General features: G+C 37.0%; 1 protein-coding gene across 1 annotated transcript; it reads left to right on the top strand.

The window, feature by feature from the left end:
- The first annotated feature begins 13,347 nt into the window (after positions 1-13,347).
- On the top strand, positions 13,348-24,892 carry LOC140162662 (uncharacterized). The gene is made up of 4 exons (XM_072185937.1): positions 13,348-13,671; positions 14,200-14,397; positions 17,841-19,354; positions 22,928-24,892. The coding sequence occupies exons 1-3, from the start codon at positions 13,396-13,398 to the stop codon at positions 19,095-19,097; spliced, it is 1,731 nt and encodes a 576-aa protein (XP_072042038.1). The 5' UTR covers positions 13,348-13,395; the 3' UTR covers positions 19,098-19,354; positions 22,928-24,892.
- Positions 24,893-25,846: the final 954 nt, after the last annotated feature.

Here is a 25,846-nt window from a genome sequence, read left to right as displayed (position 1 = left end):
AGCGCAACAAAGAGACTACACAGTTTCTTCAATGAAGCTTTATATTTTCAGCTCTTTTGTTGCAGTTTCCTTTTGTTTCTTTTCTTTTAAATCAGTGTGTCACTTTTTAACTTTGCTTCTTGAAGTTACAGCAGAGGCAACTGGCATTGCATGTGCCGTTGACCCGATGGCTTTAGTCAGGATATTTACACCTACCAGTCATGTATGAGGATTTCGCTTTTGCCAGTAGGCCTATATTCAAGACAATTGATCATTGTTGCTTTTTTCCTTGACATAAGCATCAAGAATGTTGAGAGAAAAACAAGAGGTATGACAATAATAACATCCAAAGTTATCGCCAGGTAATCACAGTTGTCTTGTGATTTCAACAGTTTCTTTACCAACATCGAGAACAAAGCAGTCTATTGGTGTCAAAGAAGGAAAAGGTTTTATCAGACTCGAAGTGCAGCTATCTTCTTTTCAGAGAATGCAACGTTTTCACAAAAGAAGATATATATGACCTATATGCCGCTTTGATTTCAGATAATGAAGAATAATTTTCTTAATGTAGTGATATCGATGTGAGTGATCTCGACGATAAACACACAATAAAAGAATTCAGTGAAACCAAGAAAAGTATGAAGTAAATATCCTGCCCTTTGTCAATACATAGGGACAATTCTCTGGTGGTAATTTTGGAGATTTGGTGATCATATTATCCATCTTGACTCGCTATATAGCACTTTGTAGCTCGCTATATAGCACTCTGAAACACTTGCTTAGAGGTGACAATGATCAAAGACAACTATTGAATGATTCATCAACGACAACTATTACATTCTCTTATCAAAGACAACTTTCTGTCTTAACACTTTTATCTGTGGCTTTGTGGCTGATATCATGCCGCTCTTTTTGGTGGCCATTTTGAAAGGCAACCTCAACTGTGACCCCCGGCATCTTCCTATTATTACATTGACTTAATTTTACTGTACTGGGATCAATATTAATTCAAGATCTGGTCAATTATGCCTCTTTTTAAGTGACTATTGTAAGTTTAACGGTGTACTATGTTGGTCCGACATTTTGAAAAGTGCCCTCAGCTGTGACCTCCTGGCACCTTCCTATTAATATCTTGACGTATATTTACATTACTGCTATCAATGCTTAACCAAAATCTGGTCAATCATACAGTGGCGTGGTACCAGTTATCATATGGGAGGGGGCACCAACCAATATGGGTGGCAGTCCGTTTTTTGGGATTCTTAAAATTCAGATCGATTGGGGGCCATGTAACCCCGTGCCCCTATGATGTTACGCCACTGCAATCATACCTCATAAGTGACTATTTTAACCATATATATGCTTTTCATTGGATTTTGGTGGCCAATTTGAAAAGCGTTCCCAACTGTGACATGTTGGTACCATTCTATTAATACCTTGACATAGTTATACATTACTTTCATCAATACAAATCCGAAATCTAGTCACTTTTATCTTTTATGCGACCTTTTTAAACGTATAGTAGCTTTTCATTGGATTTTGGCAGCCATTTTGAATAAAGCGCCCTCACAGGAAGTTCTCAGGATACATGGTTTTTATTTTTACCTCATAAATTGTTGTTGCTCATGAAAAACTGGTCCAGAAAAACTATGTGAGAATGTTTCTTTTCATGTGTGGTAACATTTTTAACCTGGTCTAACTCTTATTTTATGGAAAAATACCTATCTTTATGGCAACACTGTTTGTCTATATTAAAATTACCAAAACTTTTTTTATTTTATTTGGGTACAGTACTATCTAGTCCAGCCACACTGAAAAATATAGCATATTAAAAGCACCACTTTGGGGGTTACAGCTCATTGAATATTGCTATATTTCAGAAAGTCAAAAATTACGAAAAACACCCCTATTTGAAACAATGGAATATCCCAAGTAGGACAGACTGTTTGTTAAAACAACTGTATTTTTAGAAAGCTTAGATGTTGCCAATTATGTCATGGAACTCTCAAGGTTTACCTCGATTTTTCCTTTATATGGTGAATCCTGAAACTTGTTATTTGTTTAGCCTTGCAAAAGTGCCGAAATAGTCTAAAACCGGTCATTTTGATGTTTTGGCCGTTGCTATGGTAACGAAGGTGCAGTGATGAAATAATTTTGATTTTTGTAGACTTTGACCAAAGTTGCATCCTGATATAAAGTAAGAAGAACTTCCATTTTTTGAAGTCTTCGAACTATTTTTGATTTTCTTTGATTGGTACGCAATACTACTCTTAAATGCCGTTTGTTCTGTTCAATTTGCTTGTTTTTAGGAAAAATATGTTTAGTTAAGGGATGGGGTATGAACCTTTCGACATTTTATTGTGGGACATTAGAGCACATCAGACAATCGAATTGCATTTTGAATACGAAGAATGTCCTTCTGATATCAAATAATTTTGATTTTCTGAAATTCGCAATGTAATACTTATTTTATGGCAATTGATTAAAAAATTAATATTTTTGATATTTAACAGTACTCGAAGTAAACTTTATAAATCTGATGATTTATACTTAAAGTGTATGTAGGTGGGATGAAAAGCCGACGATAAATTGAAAATGTTGACCTTTCGAATTGAAGATATGGATTTTTTTTTCAAAACACCAAAACAAATTAGGTCTTTTTGGAGAAAAAAATCCACATCTTCAATATGAAAGGTCAACATTTTCAACTGATCGTCGGCTTTTCCTCCCAGCTACATACACTTTAAGAAAATATCATTAGATTTATAAAATTTACTTCGAGGACTGTTATTATATCAAAAATGTGAAAAATATCAAATTTTAATAATTTGTCATAAAATTTGTATTATATCGTGAATAATGAAAATTATTTGATATCAGAAAGACATTCTGCATATTCAGAATGCAATTTGATATGTCTGATGTGCTCTCATGTCCCACAAAAATACTGTCGAAACGCTAAAACACTCATTCCAGATCCCTTAAAGGTCCGTAACCCGATCGACAGCATCATCCCCCGATTTTTTTCATTGTTGATGAGGTTTTAGTATCACATAATAGATACTATTTTTCTCATTACTATCCTGACATTTGACGCTCCAAGTCGATGTATTTCCGGAGAAATCATGAAACACAGCGGCTTTTACAGGTATACCAGTTTGTAAACAATGGTAAATACTTTGATTTCTGGGCCGGGAATTATGAACGAAATAGCTCGTAATATCAGTCGCCTCAACAGCTACTTTGGTTTCGCGTCATACACATTCTGTGAAAAAAGCGAACCACACTAACTGCTGAGGAGACGCGTCTAGACGGTGTGCCGTATTTAATTATAACATTTCCACAGTGGAGGCAGCGGGCCGATTAGCTCAGTCGGTTAGCGCGCGCTTCATGTTTCTACCCGAGAGGTAATCGGTTCAAAATCCGGTGTCGGAATGTTTTTTTTCCCTCTCCATTTTTAACCCAAACTTTTTTATATTCATTTGAAATGTACATATTGCAAGGGAAATATATTTTGTTTCCTTTTTTCTGAAACGGTACGAAAAAAACAAATATTTTTCGTTCAATACGGGCCGGGCATTGATTGTACAGCATGTCAGCATTAAATTCGTCATACGAACGGAAATGGTTGTTGTTGCTTGCCTACCCAGAATGCAATTCACGTATACCAAGGTATTGGATTGCAAATTTGGCTATTTATTCACATTTACGCCGAAAATGCTCTCGTTTTTTCACAAAGCAGCATAAAGGGGGCGATATTTGATATTATTATGTAATTTTAAAGACAATCCATATCCAAAACCAATAGGGTTACCCCCCTTTAAGCCTGTGGCACAACCTTGAACAATATTGTCTTTGAGCAATATTAGAGCTATTAAAGGTAAATATTAGAAAACAACTAAATATTATGTTAGAGCTAAGGTAAATATTAGAAAACAACTAAATATTCATTAAATATCCGTACAAGTAGGTGACATCATGTACATCATCATTAACATCCACATTTGATAATTTATCTATTTGAAACATCTGTCCAACGACGCAAAAATATACGAATAGCATTAGTGGAATTGATAGTGTCACGCCACTAGCACCACTTAACAGAGGCCAGCCAGTTGAAGTGTGTCTCAAGTGATCACGTCGGTTTTCTATTAATCACATTAGGTAAGTGCCATTGTGCTTTTTAGAACAGTTTTTTTTTTAAATACAATAACAAATCAGTTTCCCGGGAAAGTGAAAATTTAGATTATCATAGGTGATGAATTTCATAAAGAAACATTGTTACATTTCCATAAAATAATTCCACAAAATCTTTCGGATGGTTCACCATCATAAGGCCAAAAAGAAAATCGTCTGGTTGGCATCGATTTCTCTGTAGGGGTGGGGGTGGGGGGGGGGGCTAAAGTAAATGTAAAAGTTGCCACCCCTTGCAGCAACAACCCCCATTACTCGTCGATGGTCGATAGACGTCCCAATAAATCGGACTTAGTCACCGGTCAGTTCTACAGAATAGATCTCCAAGGCTAACGATGGTTAACTATGGAAACATGTTAAAGGACATCAAGAAAGTCATTTATTTTGAGCTCTTTCGAGACGAGTAATGGATATATTATGTAGATTTAGGTTTTGTCTGTGACTGCTAATGTGAGGCCGTCGTAGGTCTTACGGGGCTCAAACTCGGTGGGTGGGTGTAGTTCTGTCCTGGCAAGAAGAAGTTTATGTTCGTTAAGTCATCCGACCCCGGGCCCCCTCCAAGGGGTCCTTTGAAGTCAAATTACTAAAAACTGTCATATGGGCATGAAACTAGGTCCTACGGGGCTCAAACTCGGTGGGTGGGTGTAGTTCTGTCCTGGCAAGAAGAAGTTCGTTAAGTCATCCGACCCCGGGGCCCCCTCCCAGGGGTCATTCGAGGTAAAATTACTAAAAAGGTACAGTCAACATTTAAAACCACATTTTTTGAAGGTCATTTTGGGGTCATCCAAGGTCACCACGGGTCATCTGAGGTCAAGTTAGTAAAAACTCATATATGGGCATGAAACTTGGTGGGTACAGTCAACATTTAGAGCCAAATTTTTGGAGGGTCATTTTGGGGTCGCCAGAGGTCATCTGAGGTCAAATTAGTAGAAACTGTCATAAGGGCATGTCACCATCAGCCTGGTAATCGCGCCCAGCCGAGAACCACCAAATATGGTAACCGCCTAGTCTATTTTAAAACTGATGCATCAATGACTATGTTCATCATGTCATTATTGTATCATTCTCACATACATTAGGAAATGAATTTGGAGAATAGAGGCCTTGCATGTGACATATCATTCCGTAAATATGGCAGACTACTCAAATGCACTCAACAAAAGCATGATTGCAATCAAATAGGTTGATGACAACATTTGATTGAATGGACTGCACTCCGCCATAACTACGGTGAAGGACACCGGCTCAAATCCTTTGTTTGGAGCCAATCGATAATTTCATGCATGGCCTCTATACTTTCTGTTAATAAAATACTATGCTGACCTCACACTCCAGTAATTTCAGATCATTGAGCTCAGTAATACATCAAAGAATGTCTTCCAATTCATGAAAACAAATAGATAATCTGCATATCGGATTAAAAGCTTGAGGCATTTCAATTGCAAGGCCCATTGCTTGTACACCAACAACAACATAGACCTACAAGTGTATATAATGTAGCATGTGCACACATTATCATGTTGTGGATGGTGAATCAAGCTGCAGTGCCTGATCTGGAGGTTCTGATACTGGACAGCATTTGCAGTGTAGACATCTGCAAGTGTGGTGCTGACCCGGGGTGGGGCACTCTCATACGTCATGTGCCAATGAAAAGTCCCCTTAAAATTGGGTAAAAAGATGATTGTCAATGATGTGAAATTTTGGGGGCTAACATACAAAATCACCCCATTTTTGACATTGCCAACACCGAATGACCCCTTTTTTTCTGAAAATTTCTACACCGATAGACCCCTAGTTTCGTACGCTGGTGGGTACAGGTACGTCACTTTCATATTCGAGTGCCCCCGGGGTGTTGACAGCTAGTCATCTACATTGCAAACTCTGTTCAATATCACGTTGGTGCCGTGCATTGCCAACATGAAGGCTGTAGGGATGTCACAGTGGCTGCACAATAATTCTGCCACACTGTACATGCAAGCATAACAGTGAATTGAAAAGCGCGCCCTTCAAAGTTAACCAATTTTAGAAAACATCCATGTCGAAAAATGAATTTCCTCATATGCTTCATTTATCCAAATTGTTTGAAATTTTAATAAATTGTGTGTGACGCCTTTCAGAGGCTACCATCGGGTCCTCAAAAAATTAATTATTGTTTTGTTTAAGAGCTATACTGCCTGTTTTTATGGATTTTTGAAGATCGCTCATTAATCAGTAAATATAGGCCTATTGAAATAAAGGGACCTACCACCATTTAGCTGAAATACTAATCTTTCTTAGCATGTAATTATTTCCGTCGACAACGAATGGAACACTTGAGAAAAACTAGTTGAAACAAAACATCAAAAATATTTTTAGGGAGTAATTTTCCAAACCACAATAGCTCTAAGCCATTGTGTGTGTCCAAGGCCATACTATTTTGTATACGCGGTACAGTGGAATTGCTGTTCCTTTTACCATTTGTCCTCCCGTGTTAATTCAGATAAGAAAATGTTAATTTAAAATCTCATTGCAAATGAATTTTTATTGTTACTTTTCGGATTTGGGTTTGAGCAATGGTGACACATACCATGTTTACAGAAAAAAATGAAAATTCTATTCCAGACATCGTCAAAATGTCTAAAAACTTTGTATGTTTTGTATTATGTTTAAGTAATTAACTGCAGTTTCTTTATTCAGCATCATAACAGGTTCATACTTTCATTATATATTGAAAAAAAATACTCATGCCTAATTTACATAATAATATCATGAATACATAATTAGCTGTAATGAGCTCATTTGCATAATTACTTACTTTTTGTGTATTTTTTGTTATTAATTGAAATAACTTTGTATACATATGTGTGCATGAAAACACCGCACCCTGATATCATGTACAGTTTTCTATATGCTGGCGAAGTTACATAATAAATCGGATTAACTACCGTAGCAATAGGTGAAAACAATTTTGAACATATCGCGCTGGCATCAATTTTGCATATTAATTAGCTGAACTTAGTCATTCTTCACCTTTAATTTGTGTGCAGATTGGCTGAAATTGCTAAAATAGTTAATTTGGTTAATTTATTATAATTATTCAATGATTTCTTAATTTTGTTTTCTTTAACGAAGTTAGGAAAGATAAGCATTTAACCTGTGATACTTAAATTAACGATGCTTTTTCAAGAACGCGTCCAAATAAACCTTCAAAATCTTGAAATGTGCCAATGTTGTCATAGCCATTTGTGGCAGGTTTTAATTCCATTTATGAGCATCTTGAAATTGACACTACATCACAATGCATTGGCCGATTTCAATTCATTTTTTGATTTTTGATGCTTTAATAAAGGTCATTCATGTATATAGAACCATTAAATAGCGTGTTTCTGCTGCGCCTATTTTGAGGTGATATGCCTGGACAAGTAATAAATTCCACCTGGCATACGTTGTGTTAAAATGACTTTAATCACCGTCGCAGTCGTTGCCACGTATTTAATGATAAAACATGTTGTTTCCGTTGTCATCACTATCTTGCTAATTAGATAATTTTATTGAACCTAAACAGTTACCAATCAGAAAAAAATAGTTAAATTCAGAAAATCGTGGAAGCCACAAATAAGTTAGCCAGGATCAACTATAAGTATTGTCGAATGTCGACAAAACAACAGTACGAAGCAAAACATTAGCCAAACGTGACAAAAGACACTGTCGAGCCAGACGATGCTATAAAGACTCAGTGAGTCTGATTTTGTTCACTGTGACTCCTATAATAACCACTAATACGTTTATAAGGTCCAAACGAGGAAGAGCTATAACATTGAATTGCGTTATCTGTTGACTTAATGTAAAGAAGTCTTTTTAGGGGGAAGTGTTAGCTTTCGTTCAACATAAAAAAAATTCTGATAGGACAAAGGGAACACTTGACACTTGAGGTTTTGGCAGAAACCAATTACAGATGTCTATTTTCCACTAGATCTCACACAGCTACGCACCCAACCGTGTAGTATAACACAGACTGCGTGGAGAATAGACTCGCTCTGCTGGAAATGCGCGTACTGTGCGTAGATGCATTTATAAAAGAATCGTTTCTGTAGTCAAACCTTTTCAGTTGTGTTTTTTGACATGTTCCAGCAATATTTATTTATTTATTTATTTATTTATTATGCTTCATCACTGGCTCATATACAATTACAAAGATAAATATATTATATAAATATTGCACATACTAATAATGAAGACAAAGTAAAGAATAAAATGCCAGCGAAAAGAATGGGACAAACTTGTGCAAAATCACCTCTAGGACCATCCCACCTTCCGATTTTTGAAAACAAATTATTGGAAAAAAAACCCCATCACAGCCCAATCCCAAATTAAATAAGCCTGCAATTCGAGCATCTGCAGTAAGAGCTCGAAGAGCATGTTTTCAAAGAACAAAAATTTTGAGTAAAATGAGAATTCAAAAATTCAACCACCCCGGATTTGAAGGAAGAAAAAGACGGCTGTCCTTGTAGACAAAGGCAGCTGATTCCAAAGCTGCACAATGCGATTAAAATAAAAAGTCATGTGCGCTTCGGTTTTGCAACGTTGAATTTTGAGTTTAAATGGATCGGAAGATAATCTAGTGGTGGGATGGTCCTTCCCATTCCCTTGGCTGAATTTAACATAATTATTGACATTAATATCATAGTGACCCTCCCTACATCTGTAAAAAAACAAGAGATCACTTTTGTCTCTCCTGAGAGTAAGGGGGGGTAAGTCCAAATTGGTAAGCCTCTCCTTATAATCCTGATCAGGATAATGTAAAATGAATTTGGTAGCTCGTCTTTGGACTCCTTCCAACATTTGGATGTTATGTTTGGATGTACCGCTCCAAAGACAGCTACCATACTCAAGATCACTCCTGATCAGGGAACTATAAAGAGTTCTGGTAACTTTTACTGGGGCATTGAACCCTACTGTACGCATGATCATGCCCATCTTGCGATTGCATTTTTGACAACTCTATTAATATGGGTATCCCAGACAAGTTTAGTTGATATGTCAACACCCAAATCCTTGATGGTATCAATTTTACTGAGAGTTGTGCCATTCATATTATAATCATAAAGGATGGGTTTCCTGCATCTTGTCAAGGAAATGACCTGGCATTTGGAAGGGTGAACATTAAGCTCCCGGGTATTACTCCAATTGACTAGTGCATTTAAGTCTGACTGAAGCTGCTCACAATCTGAAGGTTTTTTTACATTAATAAAACACTTAGCATCATCGGCAAATAAAGCAATCTTAGAATGTTGGGCAACACTGGGCAGGTCGTTTATGTATAAAACAAAAAGGAGTGGCCCAAGAATAGAGCCCTGTGGAACCCCGGAAACCACTGGAAGCCAATCAGATTGGACGCCATCAACAACAACACGTTGGTGTCGATTTGTAAGATAAGCTTGAAACCAATTAAGTAGATCAGAATGAAAACCAAAAGACCTGAGTTTGTATAAGAGTAATTTATGACTAACACTGTCGAACGCTTTGGAAAAATCAAGATAAACCATATCGACCTGCTCAGCATTGTCCAAGGCTGCACTGACTTCATGAAAAACTTCAAGCAACTGAGTGACAGTGGAACGCCCTTTTATAAAGCCATGTTGAAGATGATAGAGCCTCTCTTTTATATGAAGAAAAACCAAGTTGACAATTGCTCTCTCCATGATCTTCCCACATATACAAAGTAAAGATACTGGCCTGTAATTTCCAACCTGTTGTTTGTCGGCCTTTTTATAAACCGGTATTACATTGGCTTCAAGCCATTCCTGAGGTAATTTACCTTCACTCAGAGACAAGTTAAAAATATGGCATAAGGGAGATACAATTTGATATGCACATTCCTTTAGGACACGTGGTGATATACCGTCCGGGCCTGATGCTTTGGAAACATTCAAATTTTTCAGAATATCAAGTACATCATCATTTTGAAGTTCAAAATTGCCCAATGATTCATGTTCAAAGATGGGAATATTTGGAAAGTTCAGATCATTCTTTGGTTTGGTAAATACAGAAAAGAAATAACTGTTAAAGAGAGTAGCCCTTTCTTTAGCAGTGGAAGCGGTTACACCATTGGTATCACTGATGACCTGGGGCAAGGATTTTGATCTGGTTTTGGATCTAAAAAATGACCAAAAACGTTTTGGATTTTCCAGAAGCGTATACCCAAAATCATCAATGAACTGGCCATATTTAACAGCAATCAGATTTTTCAGGCGATTACGAAGTTTCCGAAACTTTGACCAGTGATGCTCAGAATTTGATTTCTGTGCTCGCTTCCAGGCTGTGAACTTACTTTTCTGTAATCCAGTCTGGAGTAGTGCTATCCTTGATTTTGATTTTAGGAATATGTTTGTCAAGAACATTTGTAAAAATTGTTTTAAAATTTGACCAAGCAGTATCAACAGTGCCAGCATTGTAAACACAATCAAATAAGTCAGCATTATCCATCTCATGTCTAACATTATTAAAATTTGCTTTCTTGAAATTATACACTTCACGACAAATTTTTTTAAGTCTTTCAACTTTGGTTAAAATACGAAATTCTAAAAGTTTGTGATCAGTAGGAAACGTTTCACCCGAGAGAACCACAGTTGATAACCTATCAGGAGATGTAGTTAGTACAAGATCAAGAATATTTTTACATGCATCACGGGATGGAATAAAATTAAGCTGGGTCAGTAAAAAATAATTTATGACATCACAGAAAGACAGTTCAGCAGGGGGTACATTATTCATATGTCTGCAGCCATCGATCTTGGGCAAGTCACCAATAACATGGAACTGATCAAATTCAGAGGCAACTTTGGACAAAACAAGCTGCAGATTTTGAACAAATGTATCCACACAACCATCTGGCTCTCTGTAACATAATACAATGACCATTTTTTTACACTTGGTAGGTCTTATTTCCAACACCATGATTTCATCATTATCAGGTTCAAGATCTGGTCTATGTAGCGACTTAATATTATTTTTTATTGCACATAAGAGACCACCACCTCTGGTCTTCCAATGATTAGATCTGTCTTTACGGTACAAAATATAGTCCGAATCAGAGAGTTCAGACTCATTAACATTGCTGTTCAGCCATGTTTCCGTGGTACATATAATGTCATAGAGTTTTTTTGATTGAATTGCACAGTAATCCCTGATTTTATTTATACGTTTCTGTTTTCTTATGGTTTTAATACTACGTGCATTTAAATATAAAATGTCAATCCCAGTCCCACGTTGAGATCCATCGTCAGGTAAATTAAATGAAAATTCATCGGAGGAAAGTCCGTCATCACTCGTCTGACTATCAAAGCTCAAGTTCAAATCTGAGAAATGGGTAGGTCCCGGGTTCAAATTGATGTCACCAGCCAATAAGTTGACTATAATGAACAGGGGAGTTTACCCTTGGGTAGCCAAGAAACGGTGTAGAACTAACCTTCAGTCCTCTACCCTGATGAGGATTCAATGCACAACTGAATGAAATGGTATAAGCTTCAGATAATTTTGGTATGTGTGCATCAAACGTAGAAAAAAATGGGTTCTTGATTGGGTTGAATGTTGTGTCGAAGAATGGAATTAGTCTACCGTTGTAATTCAGGCTATCAGAATGTAGTACTTGTAGCTCAGATGTTACACATGTTTGTATACGATGGCAGATTGTAAATATACCAAGAAATAGCAAAAAGTACAAACTTGGAGGAGTAGCCTTAGAAGTCATTTTAATAAGCTAATGTTGAGTTGGCAGACCAGCTGCAGCTTTAAAAGTTTGGTAGTAATCTTAGTTCAATGAGGAACAGAATTCAGCAGTCATGTAAGCTTAAAATGTTCAAGGTTGCAGAATTTTGATACCTTGATTCAGTTGAGTCTTGGAACTTATCCCAGAAATCCAGATTTCACAGATGACAAGAAGGTACACTATTATAAGATGATAAAAACAGCTACACACCACTAGATGATAAAAATTACTGGAAAATATGGTAAAAAACACCAAAAAAGTTGGAGTGAGCCAGAAGCATGTCTCACAGTGAACCCAATCGGAAAAAAAAATATTGAGCATGTTGAAGATTCTTTTTACCACTTTTAAACTGTATATTCTAAAGTTTGACCCCATAGTTTACTTTAGTTGAATCTTCATTAAACTATGTGGTCAAACGTTAGAGTTTGAGCCCAATCGGACAAAGTTTGAAACTATGACTTTTGACCTCGAATGACCTTTCCGAAATATTGGATCGATACCCCGAAGCGCGGCGAAACGCATAGCCGGACATACATATGACTTTGACTTTGAGTGACCTCGGCTTGATTTTGTTCATGCTCCCATGATCATGGAGAATTAATTTTACCAAGTTTGAGCCAAATCGAGTGAAGTATAAAATTTAGCCCTTGGATGACCTTTGACCTCGAATTACCTCGATTTATTTGTTTTCATGGTCCCCTCATATGAAGAATTGCACCCACAAAGTCGAGCGAAGTTAAATAATAATAATAATAATAATAATAATAATAATAATAATAATAATAATAATAATAATAATAATAATAATAATAATAATAATAATAATAATAATAATAATAATAATTATAAATTTAAACTTATGATCTCAACACAAAATTAAGACGTACCTCAAATTTTCGGTCACAACTTTGACCTTTATCTGGAGACTAGCAACCCAAGTTTGGGATCAGTGACCTTTTGGACACTTGACCCCAAAACCCGGTCGTACACTCTGGGTAACTTGTATCGGCCCCCGTCGCGGATACTTTGAAAGGGGTGTAGAGGAGTCAATTTACATCAGAGTCAACCAACCATCTCTCAACCGCGACGGGGGCCGATACAAGTTACCCAGAGTGTACGACCGGGTTTTGGGGTCAAGTGTCCAAAAGGTCACTGATCCCAAACTTGGGTTGCCAGTCTCAGATGAAGGTCAAAGTTGTGACCGAAAATTTGAGGTACGTCTTAATTTTGTGTTGAGATCAGAAGTTTAAATTTACAATTATGAAGTCTACCAACACAGATGAACTTTCATGCTAGAATAATAATAATAATAATAATAATAATAATAGTAATAATAATAAAACAAAATGTGTTCAACTAAAATTCAATAAGTCAAATTCAATCCTAAGATAAACTGAAAGATTATACATTTTTCATCTTACAGAGTCTGATACAACAACTTTTGTCTCCCCTGAGACGATAGTTACAGCGTTATCATGGTTTTGAAGAGAAAGCTGCTCCCTGTACTGGTCCTGGGCGTTGTTTGCTTCATACTATTTGTTATGTTTGGTTACATGGATAAAAAAATAGCACCAGTACCGATCAAGAATTTTCTAAGTGTTCGTTTTGATAAGTTGAGGGAGTTGAGATTAAATTTGAGCTACCATGGCTACGTGCAGAGACCAATAGCACCGGTACCGATCACGAATTATCGAAGTGTTCATTTTGATAAGTTGAGGGAGTTGAGATTTAATTTGAGTTCAGTTGTACCAGTAAGTGAAAATATTAATATCTACACTTACAAATAAAACAAAGCATCTACAAAATAATGTAGATGATGTTTAAGTTTTACATGGGAAGTACAGCTTTTTTAAATCAGTATGATACATGTAAATGGCTGTATAAGGGATCGTTCATAAATAATTTGGTGAGGGGACTGGGCACTTGGCAATTTTTGGAGTCAAAACTGTTTTGACCCCCTCCCCCCCCCCCCGTCCAGAGAACCTGAAACTTTTTAGAGAGGTAAAAAAAAACAGTCTGGGGCTACTCCATTTGTGCATTATGAAAATCAGGTTATCGTATATATTGCAGTAATGCGACTTTTTCAAGTCATATTGTAACATTTGCTGAGGAGGACGCCCTCAGCTCAAAATTTGTCAACATTCTGCTTTTTACATGAATGTACCGTAATTAAATAAACATAAACATTGATGTTTAAACATAAATCGTGAAAGACTTCAGCAATTGCAATATTGCGATTTTCTAAAATTTTCCAATTTGACATATCTTATCCTTTGTAGAGCGTTTCAACTAACCAGCCTGACCATCAGTGCAATTTGCTACGTTTTGACCCATCTACCAAGCCAGACAAAGATGTAAAATGCAAACGCCTGAAGCCATTGAAAGATTCTTGCAAGATTGCAACTGATGTATTTTTCTCCGAACCAACAGAAACCTGTTCTGACCAAAAAACCTATAACATATGTGCTGTTATTAAGGTGAGCAGTGTACATGATTTGTGCTCTTTATTGTTACCATTTAAAAAGCTGGGAAAGGGTGACAAAACTAGCATAATTCGCTATTTAATATTGTATTTTCCTCTCTCTATCCCTACCTCACAGGCTCCTTTTCCAATCATTGTTGTGTACTATAATTATTCAATCCCTCTTTAGTCTTCGGTTTTTTAAACATTTATAGTCTCACATCAGTATCTCACATCAAGGGAGCACAGGGAGTGGAACAGGCTCCGCAACAAAATCGGAAAGTTGCGGGTTCGAGCCCCTGCGACACCATCGTGTTGTGCCCTTGAGTAAAGCACTTGATCTCGATTACTCCTCTCCACCCAGGTGTATAAATGGGTACCGGCATTTTGAAATGCTGGGAAGGTACCTGACTTGCTGTGGAGGAGGTGTGGCGATACCCCCATCGCAACATTTCAAGGTGGAGTCAGGCCTAATCGCTAACGAAAGCGAGATAGGCACTTCGGCATGTAAAAAAATGCAGGTTCGACTCCTTTACCTTTTTTCAGTAAAGCTCATTACTACACGTTTGTTTGTTTGTTTAATGGCTAAAATGTTCTTATAAAATCTAAAAAGGATTTAAATATCTTATAGTAAATAAGAGGGGAACAATATTTTCTTTTTGGACCAAAACTTTACTTTTCCACCCTATATATATATATATATTAATTTTCACAGGCTTTTTTTTTCAAGAACCCACATTTAAGCACTGCCCAAAATAATCATATGCCTATTCGTAGGCTTACTATTGACCTGGGCATACTCAATTACGTTCAATGTAATTTTTTCTCTTCTCATTTTTCTGCCTTTTCTCTTCTGTTTTTCTCCCCTTCTCCCCAGGCCCTTCTCTTCTCTTTTCTCTCCTTTCTCCTTTCTCCTTTTGTTCTTGTCTGTCACTAAAACTGGGGACATTTGATATTGTGTCCCGCACCCTTCATAAAGTACCCTCTTCCCACCATGATCGACGCCCATGTTCACCAGTAATACATCCGGCACCAGCACCAGCGAAACCTTCCGAAGACCTGCAACATATAAACGAAAGAATAACGAACAAACTCAGGATATAGAGGAAAATACGAACACACATCGGACAGCAACTACCGAACATGTGTATTCGGCAAACTACGTTTCAAGTTTTGTGCAAACAAACCTGTCGACGGACTTAACGAACATCACTTAACACGAAACGTATTTGGTGGATGAAAGCAGGACATAAAAAGAACATAAGACGGACATTGACGAACAACAACGGATTTACTAAAATGCCATCCGTTTCTTGTATCCGGCGATGTGTGACAGGCGTATCAAGTTTTGTTCATAGGTCTGCCACACTACGACGGACTGGAACAACGTACATCACCGAATACAAAAATATTTTATTCGGTGGAAAAATCACCAGTCCGGCAGAAGATTCGGTGGGATTTTGTGTCCGATTCCCGTTCGTCTCTCTATGCGTTGTGGCCGCTAATAATCCTGCAGTCGTCTTATATCCGATCGTTCAACGTCCGACAAATGATCGGATTTGGGGGACCGATTCCCGTTCGTTTCTCTATGCGTTGTGGCCGCTAATAATCCTGCAGGCGTTTTATATTCAATCGTTCAACGTCCGACAAATGACCGGCGAATCCGTGGCATGTGGCACCAACAGGAACGTCCACCCTAGCAGAAAAGTGGGGAGGAGAGGGTGTTTGAGATGGTTTTTGACCCCTTAGAGGCAGTGACGTAGAAAGCACTTTTTCAGAGGGTGAACAAAGTGGGGAAATACAACTTTTAAGGGGGAAAACTTTGACGAAAATGGTCAAATATTGGCTAATAAGTACAAAAGGGCTACAAATCTGATATATCAGGGCAACCAGCGTCCGGGGGCAATAGAGGTAAGAAACCTTTGTACAATGAAGGCCCAATTGAAGCCATTTGTCATTTTTTGGATCAATTTTAGCACTATTATTGGGTACTATTTTAGTTTGAAACAGCCGCAAATTGGTGAAACGAAAGCCTAATTGAAGCCATTGAAATGTTTTCACCATTATTGTATAATATAAACAATTGTTTTAAAAATAACACGTGGATGTCCATAGCAGAAGCAAAAAGGAAGACTTGTCCATTTTGCAAAATGAAGGTCCAATTGAAGCCATTTGCATGGGGATTGTAGGGCCTATGGCCTATGTGTAAAAATTTAGTTTTAAAAATGGAAAATTTGGAAAATTGTTTTTGGTGCATCATTTTTACACTATTATTGCCTTAAACAGAAAACAAAGGCGGCCCGAACTGAATTTGCAAAATTTAAAATGTTACACTGATCCACTGACACTTAGATATAAGACTTCAGACTCGTAATTTCAGGTAAAGCATGCATGGATTGATATGTTAAAGTCAGTAATAGACCTAAGTCCGTCTTAAATACTGACCTTGGTGACAAAATTTCACGGGCCCTACATATCGACGGGCCGGCAGTAATTTTCACAGGCTTTTGGGCCAAGGAACCACATTTAAGCACTGCCTATAATAATCACAGGCCTATACTAAGGCTTACTATATACTATCCTAGGGCCTACTCAATAACGTACAATTTAACCTTTTCCATGTTTTCTCTTCTTTGTTCTTTCTTGTCAATCACTAAAACTGGTAGGAATTTGATCCGGTGTAGTGTGACACTAACACGGTCTGGGTCAACGTACATCACCGAATGCAAAAATATGCTATCCGGTGGTGAAGGCCTCACAGGAACGTATTTGCAACGAACACGGGCCGAGTGCAACGAACAAAGAACGAACATGAACGAAAGGAGAGCGAACAAACTCCGGCAATATGCAGCACCATACGAACACACATCGGATAAATACCGAACATGTGTATTCGGTACACTCCGTTTCAAGTTTTGTGCATGCACAAAACTTGCCGACGATCTTAACGAACATCACCTAACACGAAACGCATTTGGCGGATGATAGCAGGACATAAAAAGAACATAAAACGATCATTGACGAACAACAACGGACTTACTAAAATACCATCCGTTTCTTGTACGGAAGACCTATTCGGTGTAGTGTGACAGGCGTATCATGCACAAAACTTGCCAACGGACTTAACGAACATCACCTAACATGAAACGCATTTTAGCGGATGATAACAGGATATAAAACGAACATTGACGAATAACAACGGATTTACACAAAATTATATTATTATTGCCTAAGTTGGGGTAAAATATAAATCTTAGGTACAGGTTAAGAGATAATAATAATAATCGATTTTTGCTATTTACTTTGACAGTAGCAGCAAATGATAGCGTTAGTTTAGGGTTAGAATAAGGGTTGTAGCTAGGGTATGGTATAGGGTTAGGGTATGGATTAGCTTATACGAAATAATTACATGAAGGATCGACCAATTAAAAGGTTTTATTAATTTTCTTCCAATCACAGAATGCAAAAGACACGCCATTAGTCAAATGTTCTCCTTCGATGTGTAAGAGTGCCATTGTCTTAGGTGTCATCAATTGGAACCGAGGGATTGTAGCATGGAATAAGATTTTTAATGCCACTAACTTGGAGGCTCAAATACAGAGCCTTGTGGAACAGCCACCAGAGAACCCACATTTTGGGTTTTGTTTCATCAAGTGCATTGTCGTGGAAAAGGAAAAAGTTGTGATTGGCAAAAGAGAGGAGGATAATTACGTTCAAAAGAATGTGTCGCAGCTGTTACTTCTCCCACCACAGATAGTCACGTCGAACTTATCGAGTTTAAAAACACATAAAGGAGTCAACATTAATCTTATTTGGTTGGATTCAGTTTCTCATAGCCATTTTATGCGTTCTATGCCGGCTACAATTAAATCGTTAAAAAATATTCAGAGGCAAGAGTCTGGTTATGTGTTTAGCTACAACTTATACCAATCTTTATATTCTCATACTATGCCAAATGCGAGAGCGCTGTTCTCAGGTGAAGTAAGTGAACGATGGGGAGACATCAAATATGAACAGTTACTGGGAAGATATAAAAGAGGGGGTTATGAGACGTATTATTCAGACGATTTATGTTGGAAACATGCATGGGGACTTGCAGAGAATCTTGGGACTGGAGCGAATTGGAAAAAGATTAAAGACGCTCTCCCAAAAGCTGGTATTGATAGAATTGATATGACCTTATCTACTTGCGAAGTTCTGGATGGTCGTTTCTATTTTGATATCAACAAGGCAATATGCTACAACGGAAAATACCAGGAATTTTACATCCTATCGTATTTAGCTGAACTACAAAAACAGTTACAGAAAAGTGGTAAGCCATATTTTCACTATACGGAGACGAACGTCGCGCACGAAGGTACCGGTCGGAGGTTACAGACTTTAGATGAAGACCTTGCCAATTACTTTAGCTCATTATCAACACAGAAAAATACGTTAACGGTATTACTTGCGGATCATGGGAATAATTATGGACGATTATTCTCAAAAACAGGTGAAGCTAATATTGAAACGTACCATCCAGTGTTAATAATACATGCCTCAAAGAACATGCCTCAAATAATTGGAGAAGATAAAATGAAGGCATTGTTTATGAACCAGGATCGGCTCGTCAGCATACTTGATCTTCATTACGCTCTCCATACACTAGCTCCAGGGGCAGCATTAACGTGGCTACGGAGCATGCTCAGTATAATGTTGAACGGATGGGATTGTTAGCACCAATTGATGTCAATAGAACATGTAATTCAATCCCAAGGGTTCAACCTAACGTATGTATATGCGAAAGCTATAATACTAAATATATTGTTAATGATACAAGGCAGGCGATGGTGGCAGAATTTGCTTTAGGAGAGATAAACAATGCAATACAAGGTCAGTTCCGAGCTGCACATCGTGATGCGGCGACTGGGTTTGGTTCATGCCAGAGACTGTTAGGAACATGGTTTGGCAATGTGCGTGAAACTTCTGAGACGGTAAGAGAACACATGTGAATTAAACTACACTACTCAAAAAAATTTAAGTATAAACCTTTTGCCATTGAAAATGTTAACCATTAATTATGTGAACCTTATTGACATTCATGATTGTGTATCTTCATGTTTGGTTAAGCATAAAACAATATAAGTAGCACAATTATTTAATCTTGTGTTTCAGAGTCTTAGTCAGCTGAACTCTTGGAACATGCATTGTCTCCTAGAAAAAGCTCATTATCAAGTTTTACCAAATGAGCTCTGGTTTTCTGCAAATTATAGCTAAAACTATGGGGCTTTCACAGTGTAAATACTGAATGATGGTTGAAAACGCATTTTGAAATATCACCACATTCCTTGGAAACCACATTTATGCTGTTACGAGTCGTACTTTTTTAACTCAAGGCCAAAATCACATTTTACCCGAACTCACACGAATGCGCAACACAAATACACTGTTTGATTAAGCTAACAAAATCTAAGTCTTTAATTGAAAGCAAGTTATGATTAGTACAATATAATATGACAACAAATGCACATACACAATAATCAAATATAATCACTCTTTAACTATTTAGTACTTAGCCAGCATTCTTCTTCTTGGTGATCATATAGAGTTCTTGCAATGTTCTGGACGGCTGATGTATATACTTATTCTCTTGCCCTGCGAAAATCAGCGAAGTCCTTTGTACGCTTGCACTGATAAATATCCTTGCGTATAAAATCCTTACACAAATCTCCTTGCGCTGCTTTCTCCAAAATTAACTCCTTGTGCTGCTTTCTCCAAACTTAACTCCTTGCGCTGCTTTCTCCAAACTTAACTCCTTGCGCTGCTTCTCCAAACTTAACTCCTTGCGCTGCTTTCTCCAAAACTGGTGCTATTTCCACCTTTCACACACTATCTCCAGGAAGCAGGACTGCGATGCAGTTGTCCCCACCTATTTTGACATGATTGTGTTGTATCAAAAACCATAGATCATCACATTTGGATAATCTATGCATAAACCAGACTTCAGCAAGTCGACAGAAGAATATATATTCCTTTCTGGGAAGAAGTACGTTCTTTGACGTATTCTAGATCTCCGACAACACTGGCAGGTAGTAGTGCATTGACTACATAAATTAATTCTGGTTCGCAATTTCCTTTCTTTGAAGGAATTAGACTGTAAGCATATTAGCTAGCTAGCCCAGATCAACACTATCAACTGTCTCAATGATAAAGGCTATTGCAGCCTGTCAGATCTGTATCCAGATGATAATAATCCGAAGTAGACCCTATGTCTTACTTTGGTCCATTTTCGTAGCTCCAAAATAATAACCATAATTTCAGCATGTCGTTGAGGACAAAACAATGGCCGTGTGGGCAAACAAAGGTATCCGCACTTGACGAGATCCATCTATATAATCTTAATCGCTCAAAGGCTGAACTTGTAGCACTGTAGGAATCCTCCATACCCACACTTTGTAATACTCTCTGAGTATCCAGCTTAATCATTAATGCTCTCATTTTTGAGAGGTAACTACACCAACCACATATTACAATCACATCGATACAGGTCTGCCTAGAATTACTACCAACATGATGTTTTGTAGCCAATCTTGGATTTTCACAATGTTCTAATAATAGACATTTTGATGTCTATAATTAAAACATTTCACCTTACATCACTTCCTGAGGGTTTTTCCCGTGATGTCATCTTTCTTTACAGTCTCAGGGATTTCTCCTTGACATAAATAGTCTTGGTAAATGATGTTGTTATTGCATTCATCTGGGGTTTTCCCTAGATGTCATAATAAACAAACTATTGCATGATTAGAAAGATAACTTCCCCTATTTCATGACTAGGATTTCATAGGATTATACAGGGTACATCACAATGCGACACCCTATATAAGAAGATGCCATGTGCATACTCGCCAGATTCATTGATAAAGAAGTCAGGAGCCAAGTGTCTGAGCTGCCAGTCCACATAAGCTTTGGCAACGTTACATATGGCTTTACGATTGTTTCAGTCAGAGCAGCACCATATTTGGTCTTCTAATAACATAAAGACCAGTACTGCGAAGACGTTTGCGGGTTGTGACCCTACCAACCATTTGAAACGCCCTGGCAACTTCAACTTAAGTCATCTGTCTTTGAACAGCATCACATTTTCCTACCACTTAGATTAATGTGCAAGGTGATAAACGATGGTCGGTGGGGTTGTGCAAAAGACATGTAATACACATCACCATTTTTGTTTCTTATCCCCCTTTTGTTTCTTATCCCCCAGTCTTCTGTTTCAGAATCAAGCTTACTGGGACTCAAACGCATAAATGAGTAATGTTAACAACTTATATTGATAATAAATAAATAAATGAATAAATAAATAAATAAATAAATAAATAAATAAATAAATAAATAAATAAATAAATAAATAAATAAATAGATAAATAAATAAATAAATAAATAAATAAATAAATAATTAATAAATTAATAAATTAATAAATTAATAAATTAATAAATTAATAAATTAATAAATTAATAAATTAATAAATTAATAAATAAATTAATTAATTAATTAATTAATTAATTAATTAATTAATTAATTATAAATTAATTAATTAATTAATTAATTAATTAATTAATTAATTTAATTAATTAATTAATTAATTAATTAATTAATTAATTAATTAATTAAATAATTAAATAATTAATTAATTAATTAGTTAACTTGGTAATAATTAATGTCTTTATTCATGTCTAATTGAGGGTCATTCAACATTAATCTCAATTTTTTTACGCTTGTATAAAAGTAACACATAGTTGTCACATTGTTTCAACTTGGCAAATATCTGACTGACTGTTAGTAAGCAAATGCTTCTGGACTAACACACACTTTTCGCAAAGATACAAACACATACAACGTTTTAGTACAATTGGTGTTAGTTAAAAAACAACAAACAATTAATAGTTGTCCTAAAATACAAACACATACAATACTTGTGCAAGCTGGTGTTAGTTAATAAACGTTTCAGGACTAACATTTAGTTATCACTTAGTTAGTTCGACACTTGTTAGTTAATAATCGTTGTCCCAATACGCTCACTGGAACAAAATTTGCATCTACAATATAAAATAAATGTTTAAACGTTGGTCCTATCTCTTCATGCTGAACATAATTTTTACGGTTGGCTGACTGTGTACGTACGTTGATCCGAAGTTGGAAAACCAACCATAGTTTAGGGTTGGTAAAACAATGCCTGGCTATGTTTTACTGACCGCGACCATGCCGACCATTCCCAATGTTAGACAAATTTCTTGCTATCCGTGTTTATCATAAATCAGATTCTTATATGCAACGTATAGATTGTATAAAATAGTTCAACAACGGATACATGTGTTACGTGAATACAGACAAAACGCTTTGGGACCAAATTAAAGTCAAATCGTAATCATTTGATGTTAATTGAAAAGTTTGTGGCTACGCATTAAAATGTTTGAACTGAAAATTGTTATCTTCTTACAACATATCCGTTGCATTGTTTCATCCGCATTGAATAATGTATTTACTTTCATTCTTGTACGATACGTAGGGCGCGGTAACCACCCAGCTAGAAATTCACGTACCTGTTGGCAAGAACGCGAGTCATGACGAAGATGCATTCTTTGTTACCGTACGTATTTCCGACACCCACAATATGAGTCTTCTCAACTACCACCGCATATCCATATACGGTCCATACGAAGCATGCGTAGATGAAGGCGTTGACATCAAACTTTGCGTTTGTTCCTTGATTCGACCAATCAGCAGGCCAGATTACATGGCCATCCCATCGTGGCATTCAAGGTTGCCAGATGTGTTTCAGCACAACAGTACAACGAAAGCGTTGGATAACAGCAGCTGTCTTTACATATTTGAAAGGAGAACACAATCGGGTATGACCTTGGAGGCCTCATCGGAGTGCTCAAATAAATCCTTTTCCTTGGAAGTGGATGCAGGTATTCTTGAAAATATATCCACTTCGGTGCCGTTGCCGTGTCGTGTAATGGTGAACCCTGGTGATATGGTTTTCCTTTTAGTGTTTATTCAAAAAAATCACAAAGCCGGATGGAATGTGGAATATACTGTTAAATATGAATAAATACTTGGAAACAAACAGTCAGTCATAAAAGATTTAGTTTATAAACAAGTCACCATTTTGCTATTGTAGTAACTAAATACATAACACTTATAATCTTAATTGCAAAGTTATCGGCTTTTAAATTACCAATACCGTAAAACCTTGTCTACAAGCATTTATAGTGTTTTTGACGAAAGCTTAATTAATACGAAACAAGCGTAGATACAGGCTGAGTAAAAAAGAAGTAAACTCATGTTTGAGGGACTGTAACTCGAGATCTGTAAGGAATCTGCTAAAAATGAAAATACCACTGGAAAGATCAAATTCTACACGTATTATACCAATACAATATATTGGTCTGACAATAATACTTGTTTGTATGTGCTTGGATCTGTAATTTATTTGCTCAAACTCTATAATGGCGCCTGGAATAATTAAGCTTTCATCAGAAGCACTCTTTATGCTTGTAGACGAGGTTTTACGGTATTCTTGTTAAATGCTCCTCGTGTTTACCTGTATCTTAATTTCAAAATGGCCACCTGGCTGGATCAGATCACATACACACACACCACCACACACAACCGCACCCAACACATGTACACGTGCATGGTGCAAACACCCCCCACTAAAAGACGTGCAGCTTTTTACAGTTGCGTTGTAAAATCTTTCTAGCTAAAAAAGCTGGATGAAATTGCTAAGACTGACCAGATGGAGAATAACGAACATGAAGAGGATAAGAAAAATAAAGACAACATTCTTAATAAAGCAGTTGGCATACTTTATTGTCCAGAAATGTCGGGATTGTAAAATAATTATTGTTTGATAGAAAAATGTGCTTTCCATAAGTTTACATTATGGTGCTCATAATGTAGCGAATTTGCCTAATATGGCGGATTTAGGGAGGCTGAATGTGAGCTTTGTGGGGACACAATTTCGGATTTGATGCAAAATTGTTCTGTTATTATCAAATTTATAGGGGTTTGAGGTGCTATTTCTTAAACTTTGTCAGCAATTGGCATTTATCACTTGCATTGTACAAATTTTTCGAACATGAGAGAGGTTTAAAAATAGGGATCTTAAAAGTTGAGCACATGTATATAGTCTTGAAATTGCCCCCCCAATACGCCCTACACCACAATATAGTCAGTGCCGCCGAGAGGCATTACGGGCCCGGGGGTAAAACGAATGTCAGGGCCCCCTGAGATCTCTTTTCTTTGCTTTTATGGGCCTATTAAGCTATGTTTCCTTCATTTTCACTGGCCCCTATGATCCCGGGCCCGAGGGTAACGCACCCCCTATACCCCCCTTGTCGGCGGCACTGAATATAGTAGGATTATAACTAGTCGTAGAGTCTAACATTCGGTATAGAATCGGTCGTCATACACAAATGTTTTAGTGTCAATATCCTGTTCAACTAGGTAGACCCGTAGCTTAACCATATATGTGACTCCTCGCCACAACTGAGCCCGGATGTCGCCAGTGCCACTATTGAGATATGCTCCATCGAACTTAACAATAAACAATAGGAAAGAAAGGATTTGTTGACTGTTTTATTGATTTTTCACTACTTAAATGTCAAGTACTATAGACATGATATACATCATTTTAAAGCTAATTTCAAGCAGAATATTTTGGTTGAATATCTCAAAAATGATGATTGGCGACATCCGGGCTCAGTTGTGGCGAGGAGTCACATATCACCTTTGTAGGAGAAGAGTCGCCTATGTTTTTATACTCACACCTAACTGTGTTCGATCGGTCAGAAGCCCCGACTTACATATTTATTTATCCAACACCTTATTGTTCTGCCGTCATGTGGATACATCAAAACGTTAACACTGAAACTATTGTCTATTGGATTAAACTTGAGCGCTTGTTTTCTTTTAATTACCTATGCCACAACGGTATTGATAGGTAGTAACTGCAGCATTTAGAGGTTATATCTAACACCTTTTCAGGGAACAGCTGAGTGCATCCACAAGGTCAGATCAGCTATCAGAAAACCAATATCTCAAAAAGAGAAAATGTGAGTTACGGGTACCTATATATTATGACATATCGGCACTGGGCGGGAAAAACCTCATAATGTACTTTTTGCCCTTGAACATGGATGGAGCAAAAAAGTCTACACCTACAAGGCTTTATCCATGTTCAAGGGCCAAAAGTACATTATGAGGTTTTTCCCGCGCAGTGACGATATCATTTTGTTTTTGTAGTGTACTAATAAATCATATAATCGCTGTATACAGTATTTGCCTGGTCAGATAGTATACTAACTATTGAATCTTAATCGTTATGCACTAATTGTCAAAGGGTGAATTTTCCATGCAAATGTTTGGTGCCAATTACCTTGGTCAACTCAGTAGCTCCTAGTAGCTTAGCCTTTACCTG

Source organism: Amphiura filiformis, chromosome 10 (genome assembly GCF_039555335.1).
Source record: "Amphiura filiformis chromosome 10, Afil_fr2py, whole genome shotgun sequence".
In the NCBI taxonomy this organism is placed as follows: domain Eukaryota; kingdom Metazoa; phylum Echinodermata; class Ophiuroidea; order Amphilepidida; family Amphiuridae; genus Amphiura; species Amphiura filiformis.
This window is presented reverse-complemented; position numbering and strand designations above follow the sequence as displayed.

Excerpts from the sequence above, each read along its gene's own strand:
- LOC140162662 (XM_072185937.1), top strand. The coding sequence starts at position 13,396 with ATGGTTTTGAAGAGAAAGCTGCTCCCTGTACTGGTCCTGGGCGTTGTT. Across the intron at positions 13,672-14,199 it reads ATTTGAGTTCAGTTGTACCA|AGCGTTTCAACTAACCAGCC; the intron begins GTAAGTGAAAAT and ends TATCCTTTGTAG. Across the intron at positions 14,398-17,840 it reads ACATATGTGCTGTTATTAAG|AATGCAAAAGACACGCCATT; the intron begins GTGAGCAGTGTA and ends TTCCAATCACAG.